Source organism: Penaeus monodon, chromosome 35 (assembly GCF_015228065.2).
Source record: "Penaeus monodon isolate SGIC_2016 chromosome 35, NSTDA_Pmon_1, whole genome shotgun sequence".
NCBI classification, from domain to species: Eukaryota; Metazoa; Arthropoda; class Malacostraca; order Decapoda; family Penaeidae; genus Penaeus; species Penaeus monodon.
Window position 1 is genome coordinate 28,566,135 of NC_051420.1, and position 10,823 is coordinate 28,576,957.

The 10,823-nt window shown below is 39.7% G+C and overlaps 1 protein-coding gene across 1 annotated transcript in view; it reads left to right on the plus strand.

The window, feature by feature from the left end:
• Nucleotides 1–7,672, plus strand: part of LOC119595157 (nephrin-like) — a 66,947-nt gene extending 59,275 nt beyond the window's left edge. The window contains exons 20-21 of the mRNA XM_037944327.1: nucleotides 7,024–7,215; nucleotides 7,480–7,672. Coding sequence (XP_037800255.1) covers nucleotides 7,024–7,194 — 171 coding nt within the window. The 3' untranslated portion in view covers nucleotides 7,195–7,215; nucleotides 7,480–7,672. The remainder of the gene's footprint in view (nucleotides 1–7,023; nucleotides 7,216–7,479) is intronic.
• Nucleotides 7,673–10,823: the final 3,151 nt, after the last annotated feature.

Sequence of the window (10,823 nt, forward strand, 5' to 3'; positions counted from 1 at the left end):
CCAGGAAAAAAAACAAAAAAAGAAAAAAAAATGGCTGATCCATTACTGACAACTTCATGACTGACACCACGTTTCCCTCCTTTCCCTGTCGCGGTTGGTGGGGGAAACTGTCTTTCACGAACAACTATTATTTCATTTCTTTACTTTTTCCCTACCCTTTCGGCTAACTGAATACTCACGCCAGTAATCCTTTAAACCCGGGTTGAATTACGAACTGACAATTTTTTTATTACGGATTTACATCTTCCTTGGCAACATTATCTATCTCCCTTTTTTTTTATCTAAATAGAAGAGAAGACGCTTTATTTCTTTTCTTACATCTCTTGTCCCCAAACACGGGAAAATTTAGCCGTCATTTAGCACTCAGATTCCTACTTTAGGTTTGGGAAGGAAGTTTTTGAGTGTCTTGGTAAAGTTTCTTCTTTCTTTCTTTCTTTCCGTGTGTCAAAAGGAAGGTGACTAGTAACACTAAACTAGAAATGTTTAGAGAAACAAAAAGGGGATTGGACTTTCAATTTTTAAAGAATGGCTTGTTCTGTATGCAATGTAAAAGAAAACAATTAGAGGGAAAGACAGAAAGGAGTGAGCGGTGAGATATGATCAGATAGATGGATAGAAAACGAGAGATAGATAGATAGATAGAAATCACGAATATATAGATAGATGAATAGATAGATAGAGAGCGAGAGAGAGAGAGAGAGAGAGGGGAGAGAGAGAGAGAGAGAGAGAGAGAGAGAGAGGAGAGAGAGAGAGAGAAACTTATCATTCAGAAAAATATACAAAAAAGTGTCAATCTTTCCAGTGTGGTCGCGTGCTTCAAGACACCTCGCACGAACATGCAAAAAACACTGTCAACTGATGTTAACAAAAACTATGATTGGCAACACAAGAATGTCTAGATTTACCAATAGTTGTCTCTGCTGCGTGTATGACGCATGGAATACCTTTCGCAAATCGATATGAAAAGAACATGAAAAAAAAACTAAAATACACACATACACACAAGAAAATGTACTGCCTAACAACACTGGGAACTTAAACATTACGTAACATAGCACCTTCTCCTATCTCGTGGAGAGTTTAAAAAGACTTTATACATGTACATAAGACCTTATTACATGAAGGCAAAATGCTGAGGTTTCTTATAAGAATGAAAATGGACGAGGGATCTTCACCATCTTCACACATGAAGATGGAATGAAAAAGTATAACATAGGATTGTCTCAAGCGCTAGGATGGACTTGATCTTCCCAAACATTATTCATCATATTCGGTGTATGTTCTCATTGTGAGAAAAAGGTTTGAAAAACAGTCTTTGTTGTAGAGGAGTCACAGCAAGATTATTATAAATGTTTGATGATAAGAACTATAAAAATGATATCATCGTCATTATTGCTAACCACATCAATGATGATGATGATGATGATAATTATAATAAAAATAATAATAAATAATAAAAACAACAACCAACAATAAAAATAATAATAATAATAATAATAATAATAATGATAAAAATAATAATAATAATAATAATGATAATAATAATGATAGTAATGATAATAATGACAATAATAATGATAGTGACAAAAATAATAACAATGATAACAATAACTATTAAAACTGAAGTCAACCCTCATCATCAAACAAATATCTTCGAATATAAGAATTTGTAAAAAACAGGAAGATCATAAATTTTTGAAATGAATAAATAAATAATAAAAAAAACTGATATTCATATAATAAATGAAAGAGATGACACAAAATAACTAAATCACCTGGCGCTTTTGAAGCAACCGTCCCCTTCAGTCCACTTCACACCTTGATTGATTGATGACAGATTGACAATATTCCTTTGGCACGATAGCTTGCTTGTCTGGGATACTAAGTATGTATAACCGTAAGTACATGTCCATTGTTGTTTTGGGGGAGGGTTTACTTAAAGCTTTCCTGGTATTGGTCATATATTTTTTTCTAATATCAAACCATGAAATTTAAAGGGGGGAAAAAAAAAGAAAAAAAAAAATTTGAGTACTGAAAAGCAAAAAGTTTTTTGAAAACTGGAGAGTATGTCCGTAGAGTTACTGCCCTTTATTGAATATCCATACGTCTTCATATGAGATATACGAAATGCCCTTAGGTATTCTAGGGAAACCACTTTTGATAATGGCCTTTCAAAGTTCTTTTTCTTACTTTTCTTCTTTTAAAATAAAATAAACATTTACCTCTAAAAATAATAAAAAGTACCCCAGAATAGAAACGTACAGTCATAGTACTTTGGCTTTGGCAATGAATGATAGATATAGAACACCTTTTCTCGAGTCCTTTACCGTCCCCCGAAAGGGGGAGAGGTTTAAAAAAGGAAAAAATGGCGTTTTCACCTTAAGTCAGAGAAAAATATTTTCCTCCTAAAGTGTGTCCTACCACTGACATACTAACTCACTAAAAGGCACTTCCGTTTGCCTGGATCATCCTTCTTCTTGTGCTCCGACCCTTCCGTTCCATTATCACATGATTGTCACATCACATGGAGTTTAAAGCAGGCAAAAGGTCAAGTCTTGCTTATCCTCTATACGGGCATTTATCACATCAGATTATTGTGTGTGAATTTTCATCCCTGTCGCGAGAGAGGGAATTCACTAAATCCTGCAAAATACTTTCATAAAGGCCTAAAATATAAAAACTTACAAATGTTACATCACATTATTGAGCATCATTGTGTGATTCTCTTGTTCACATCACTCTGTCAACACTCTTATCGCCTTGTGCAAATGATATGTTATCACTGTCCACTTCAGTCACTTTTCTGAAACGACAAGGAATTAGACACATGGTAGCGTCCCCACAATGTGTAGTAAATGACACCTTTACCAAAATACGCGCACGAAACTTCCTATATTCCAGCACAACCGAATTTACGACACACATTTTCCATCCTCATTCGTCAAGCAGTCTGAAAGCTATTCCAAATAAGTCTTCTAACTTATTCTCACAGTCTCTCCAACGACCTTCTGCACATACCCACACACAGCACCATTTGCCAAACTGCTTTTCCCCGATTTCGTTAGCTTTAAGTATTTTTGGCATGTTCACTTTGATTTCGGCACCTCAGCAACACCGCTCCTTAGTACTTTTGTGTCATCGAAGTTTTGGCGAAGATCCTCAGCTCAGGCGTTGAGTTCAAGGTATCTGAGATCGGGCTTAAAAACCGCCCCCCGAAAGGACACTAAGGGATATCAGGAGGGACAGTTTTTTCCCAAATGGTTGCTATGAATAAGCCAGGTGATTGTTCACCGTTTTAAATGTAAGACTCGAGTGAATCATGCTGTTTTTCAGACCAACGTCGCCTCTCGCGTTTGGGTCTTCATTCCCCGATCAGTAACAAAACTCAAATTGAGCCTCACGATCTTCTGAAAAAAGCAAACCTAAGTCCCTTTCAAAAAAGAAAAACTCGGCGTCTGCCCGAAGGCCTACTGGGAGCCCCCTCACACAGGTTGCCCCGGTGCTCCGCGGGATGCCGGACGTTATCTGCTGCGGGTCGGGAGCGAAGGTGGATAGCATGGGGGCGTGGGTGCGCGTCGGCGACTGCGGCTTTTTGCTGTACTGGCTCCCGACCGTGCCTGCGCCGCCTGTGCCCCCGGGGATGTTCATGGACCCGTTGCGAATGTAGTCCTTCGGGAAATGGAGCTTAGACGGGGGGTTCCGCCGAAGGGACCCGTTGTTCTGGGCTGGCTGTGGGCGGTGAGGATGTGGGTGGTGGGCGGCTTGGTAGGTGTTGTAGCGGTGGGTGGGCGGCGGGTAGTGGCTGTCTGCGGGGTTGATGTTGTAGTGGTCGGGCGCCGGGTTTCCGTCTGCCCAGGGTGCCGTAGCCGCCGGTGTGGTCTGAGGGGGGGAGGAGAGAAGGGGTGGGTAAAAAAAATAATGGGCTAAGTTACAGAAAAAAGACGCAATACTTCAACAAGTATGAACTACCTCTGGTTATCATTTCCTTATTAATTCTTCTCATTAATACCCTTACCATTACTACTATAGCTATTACATTATAATAATGCTGTTACCATTATTACTATAACTATTACCTCTGTTATTTTCATCATTATTACTAATATGCTCAACTTCATCACTATCGTCATCATTATCAGACTTACCTATATTATACTGGTTCCTGATCATCTCATCATAACCGTCTTCAATGTTGAGTCATTGTGAGAGGGGGGAGGCGGAAGGATGTGGGGGGGTCTCGTGGCGTACTGGGAGGGGGCTCGAGTTGCTCTATCAAGTAGGTGCTCGTGGCGTTCGCCCTCGACGCCTCGGCCTCGTACTCGTCGGTCGAGTCCTGGGGGGGAGGGAGAGAAAAGGGAGAACGTGGTGAGGGGTGTATTTCAGGGAGGGTGGGAGGAGAGAGAGAGAGGAGAGAGAGAGAGAGAGAGAGAGAGAGAGAGGGAGAAGAGAGAGAGAGAGAGAGAGCGAGGGGAGAGAGAGTTGAAGGGGGACCGTGGTGAAGTTTTGTGATGATTTTGTTTTGGCTTGTGATGTTCCAAGGTGTAGCGAAAGTTGAAGAGGAGGGGCTTAATGATGAAAAGTGTGATGATTGAAGAGGCGCACCGAAAGTGGGAAGAGGAATGTTGGAGATGAAAAATGTGTTCCTGTGACGAAGCGAGATAATGTTTTGAAATTCTGATGTTTTGAAGGTAAAATTAGGGTTTTTTGTATAATGAAAAATATACATGTAGTGATGGAAATGGGTATTGTTTATGTTGACGATGCGGCGTAAGTGATGAAGGGGTTTAATTTGATGATGATTTAGGTGAAGGTGTTGGATGGTGTTGAATAATGTGCAATAATTCGTCAGTAATGCTAGTAAAAGGCATGTTGAATGTTTTATAAAGAGGCGCAAGGGAAATTAAATGGAAGATGAGAACACAATGAAAAAGAAAAAAAAAAGAAGAAAAAAGGGAAGATGAAGAAACAGAATCATCGCTCCTTGCAGAATTTTCTCGAAATAATAATTTGTAAAAGACGAAATGCTGAATGCAAATAGTTAAAGGAACATGCAGAAAAATGTAAAATTTGCTCTGGACATTGTCACTCTGCATGATACTCCCATTACATTTTGAAAAATATATGAACAACTACATTCCTGGTACATCCTTCTCTTTGAAACAAATTTCATTTAGAAAGGCTCTATCAAATAACCAGGAGTAATTACTTACTCCATTAAAAATGTGTAGAAATAAAAGGAAAAGGGGTTTTAAATTTCCCCTGGATTTACGTCCCCTTTTTCACTAATTCCCCAATTGCAAAGAGCGTTGACATTAATATTCGTGTGATTAAAATCAACTGAATTTAGAAACAAGGAACAGCCCGTTGCAGTTGCAACACAAATTATATGGCAAGTGCATATTCTTACATACAACCCCACAAAACCCCACACACACACACACACATACTCACACCCCACACAACACACACACACACACACACACACACACACATATATATATATATACTTGCACAAACAAAAACACAGAAATAGATTCATTATATAAATAGGCAAAGAGACAGATAGCACTCACACACACACACACACCCACATATATATGTTATATCGTGCATGCGTGCGTGCGTGCGCGTGCGTGCTGCATGTGTGTGTGTCTCACAAGAACCAAAATTAATACGTGGCCCCCCCCTGCCCAATCTGCAAGTTGTAAGGCCGTGTGTCTACACAAGGGCCAAAACCAACGAATAAAACACGAGGTAGGACGTGGTGGGTTTTGTTTGTTAGGCTGTTCACTTGTGATTGAATTTTTGGTTCTTGTGAGACACACACACATGCAAGCACGCACGCGCACGCACGCACGCATGCACGCATATATACATATATATGTGTGTGTGTGTGTGTGTGTGTGTGGTGTGTGTGTGTGTGTGAGTATGTGTGTGTGTGTGTGTGTGTGTGTGTATGTATGTAAGAATATGCACTTTTGCCATATAATTTGTGTTGCAACTGCAACTGGCTGTTTCCTTGTTTCTAAATTCAGTTGATTTTAATCACACGAATATTAATGTCAACAGCTCTTTGCAATTGGGGAATTAGTGAAACAAGAGACGTAAATCCATGGATTAAACCCTTTCCTTTTATTTTCTACACATTTTTAATGGAGTAAATACTCTCCTGGTTATTTGATAGAGCCTTTCTAAATGCAATTGTTTCAAAGAGAAGGATGTACCAGGAATGTAGTTGTTCATATCATATTCAGAATGTAATAGAGTATCATGCAGAGTGACAATGTCCAGAGCAAATTTTACATTATTCTGCATGTTTCCATTAACTATTTGCATCTCAGCATTTCGTCTTTTACAAATTATTATTTCGAGAAAATTCTGCAAGGAGCGATGATTCTGTTTCTTCATCTTCCTTTTTCTTCTTCTTTTTTTCTTTTTCATTGTGTTTCCTCATCTTCCATTTAATTTCCCTTGTCGCCTCCTTTATCAACATTCAACATGCCTTTTACTAGCATTACTGACGAATTATTGCACATTATTCAACACCATCCAACACCTTCACCTAAAATCATCATCAAATTCAACCCTTCATCACTTACGCCGCATCGTCAATCATAAACAATACCCATTTCCATCACTACATGTATATTTTTCATTATACGAAAACCCTTAATTTTACCTTCAAAACATCAGAATTTCAAAACATTATCTCGCTTCGTCACAGGAACACATCTTTCATCTCTCAACATTCCTCTCTTCCCACTTTCGGTGCGCCTCTTCAATCATCACACTTTTCATCATTAAGCCCCTCCTCTTCAACTTTCGCTACACCTTGGAATCATCACAAGCCAAAACAAAATCATCACAAAACTTCACCACGAGTCCTCCTTCAACTCTCTCTCTCTCTCTCTCTCTCTCTCTCTTCTCTCTCTCTCTCTCTCTCTCTCTCTCTCTCTCTCCTCCCACCCTCCCTGAAATACACCCCCTCACCACGTTCTCCCTTTTCTCTCCCTCCCCCTCCAGGACTCGACCGACGAGTACGAGGCCGAGGCGTCGAGGGCGAACGCCACGAGCACCTACTTGATAGAGCAACTCGAGCCCCCCTCCCAGTACGCCACGAGACCCCCTCCCACATCCTTCCGCCTCCCCCCTCTCACAATGACCTCAACATTGAAGACGGTTATGATGAGATGATCAGGAACCAGTATAATATAGGTAAGTCTGATAATGATGACGATAGTGATGAAGTTGATGATATTAGTAATAATGATGAAAATAACAGATGGTAATAGTTATAGTAATAATGGTAACAGCATTATTTATAATGTAATAGCTATAGTAGTAATGGTAATGGTATTAATGAGAAGAATTAATAAGGAAATGATAACCAGAGGTAGTTCATACTTGTTGAAGTATTGCGTCTTTTTTCTGTAACTTAGACATTATTTTTTACCCATCCCTTCTCTCCTCCCACCTCAGACCACACCGGCGGCTACGGCACCCTGGGCAGACGGAACCCGGCGCCCGACCACTACAACATCAACCCCGCAGACAGCCACTACCCGCCGCCCACCCACCGCTACAACACCTACCAGCCGCCCACCCAGCACATCCTCACCGCCCACAGCCATGCCCAGAACAACGGGTCCCTTCGGCGGAACCCCCCGTCTAAGCTCCACTCCCACAAAGGACTACATTCGCAACGGGTCCATGAACATCCCCGGGGGCACAGGCGGCGCAGGCACGGTCGGGAGCCAGTACAGCAACAAGCCGCAGTCGCCGACGCGCACCCACGCCCCCATGCTATCCACCTTCGCTCCCGACCCGCAGCAGATAACGTCCGGCATCCCGCTGGAGCACCGGGGCACCTGGTGTGAGGGGGCTACCAGTAGGCCTTCGGGCAGACGCCGAGCTTTTCTCTTTCTGAAAGGGACTTAGGTTTGCTTTTTTCAGAAGATCGTGAGGCTCAATTTGAGTGTTGTTACTGATCGTGAATGAAGACCCAAACGCGAGAGGCGACGTGGTCTGAAAAACAGCATGATTCACTCGAGTCTTACAGTTAACGGTGAACAATTCACCTGGCTTATTCATAGACAAGCCACTTGGAAAACTGTCCCTCCTGATATCCCTTAGTGTCCTTTCGGGGGGCGGTTTTAAGCCCGATCTCAGATACCTTGAACTCAACGCCTGAGCTGAGGATCTTCGCCAAAACTTCGATGACACGAAAGTACTAAGGAGCGGTGTTGCTGAGGTGCCGTAATCAAAGTGAACATGCCAAAAATACTTAAAGCTAACGCATCGGGGAAAAGCAGTTTGGCAAATGGTGCTGTGTGTGGGTATGTGCAGAAGGTCGTTGGAGAGACTGTGAGAATAAGTTAGAAGACTTATTTGGAATAGCTTCAGACTGCTTGACGAATGAGGATGGAAAATGTGTGTCGTAAATTCGGTTGTGCTGGAATATAGGAAGTTTCGTGCGCGTATATTGGTAAAGGTGTCATTTACTACACATTGTGTGAACGCTACCATGTGTCTAATTCCTTGTCAGTTTCAGAAAAATGACTGAAGTGACAGTGATAACATATCATTTGCACAAGGCGATAAGAGTGTTGACAGAGTGATGTGAACAAGAGAATCACACAATGATGCTCAATAATGTGATGTAACATTTGTAAGTTTTTATATTTTAGGCCTTTATGAAAGTATTTTGCAGGATTTAGTGAATTCCCTCTCTCGCGACAGGGATGAAAATTCACACACAATAATCTGATGTGATAAATGCCCGTATAGAGGATAAGCAAGACTTTGACCTTTTGCCTGCTTTAAACTCCCATGTGATGTGACAATCATGTGATAATGGAACGGAAGGTCGGAGCACAAGAAGAAGGATGATCCAGGCAAACGGAAGTGCCTTTTAGTGAGTTAGTATGTCAGTGGTAGGACACACTTTAGGAGGAAATATTTTTCTCTGACTCTAAGGTGAAAACGCCATTTTTCCTTGTTACCTCTCCCACTTTCGGAGACGGTAAAGGACTCGAGAAAAGTGTGTTCTATATCTATCATTCATTGCCAAAGCAAACGTACTATGACTGTACGTTTCTATTCTGGGGTACTTTTATTACTTTAGAGGTAAATGTTTAGTTTACTTAAAAGAAGAGAAAGTAAGAAAAGAACTTTGAAAGGCCATTATCAAAAGTGGTTTCCCTAGAATACCTAAGGGCATTTCGTATATCTCATATGAAGACGTATGGATATTCAATGAAGGCAGTAACTCTACGGACATACTCTCCAGTATTCAATAACTTTTTGCTTTTCAGTACTCAAACTTTTTTTTTTCTTTTATTTTCCCCCTTAATTCATGGTTTGATATTAGAAAAAAATATATGACCAATACCAGGAAAGCATTAAGTAACCCCTCCCCCCAAAACAACAATGGACATGTACTTACGGTTATACATACTTAGTCATCCCAGACAAGCAAGCTATCGTGCCAAAGGAATATTGTCAATCTGTCAATCAATCAATCAAGGTGTGAAGTGGACTGAAGGGGACGGTTGCTTCAAAGCGCCAGGTGATTTAGTTATTTTGTGTCATCTCTTTCATTTATTATTATGAATATCAGTATTTTTTTATTATTTATTTATTCATTTCACAAATTATGATCTTCCTGTGTTTTACAAATTCTTATATTCGAAGATATTTGTTTGATGATGATGGTTGACTTCAGTATTAATAGTTATTGTTATCATTGTTATTATTATTATTATTATTATTATTATTGTTATTATTATCATTATTATTATTATTATTATCATTATTATTATTATTATTATTGTTATCATTATTATATTATTATATTATTATTATTATTATTGTTGTGTTGTTGTTATATTATTTATTATTATTTTTATTATAATTATCATCATCATCATCATCATTGATGTGGTTAGCAATAATGACGCATGATATCATTTTTATAGTTCTTATCATCAAACATTTATAATAATCTTGCTGTGACTCCTCTACAACAAAGACTGTTATTCAAACCTTTTTCTCACAATGAGAACATACACCGAATATGATGAATAATGATTGGAAGATCAAGTCCATCCTAGCGCTTGAGACAATCCTATGTTATACATTTCATTCCCATCTTCATGTGTGAAGATGGTGAAGATGCCTCGTCCATTTTCATTCTTATAAGAAACCTCAGCATTTTGCCTTCATGTAATAAGTCTTTATGTACATGTATAAAGTCTTTGTAAACTCTCCACGAGATAGGAGAAGGTGCAATGTTACGTAATGTTTAAGTTTCCCAGTGTTGTTATGCATGTACATTTTCTTGGGTGTATGTGTGTATTTGAGTTTTTTTTTCATGTTTCTTTCATATCGATTTGCGAAAGGTATTCCATGCGTCATACACGCAGCAGAGATCAACTATTGGTAAATCTAGACATTCTTTGTGTTGCCAATCATAGTTTTTGTTAACATCAGTTGACAGTGTTATTTGCATGTTCGTGCGATGGTGTCTTGAAGCACGCGACCACACTGGAAAGATTGACACTTTTTTGTATATATTTCTGAATGATAAGATTCTCTCTCTCTCTCCTCTCTCTCTCTCTCTCTCTCTCTCTCTCTCTCTCTCTCTCTCTCTCTCTCTCTCTCGCTCTCTATCTATCTATCTATCTATCTATATATCTCGTGATATCTATCTATCTATCTATCTCTCGATTTCTATCCATCTATCTGATAATATCTCACACGCTCACTCCTTTCTGTCTTTCCCTCTAATTGTATCTTTTACATTGCATACAGAACAAGCCATT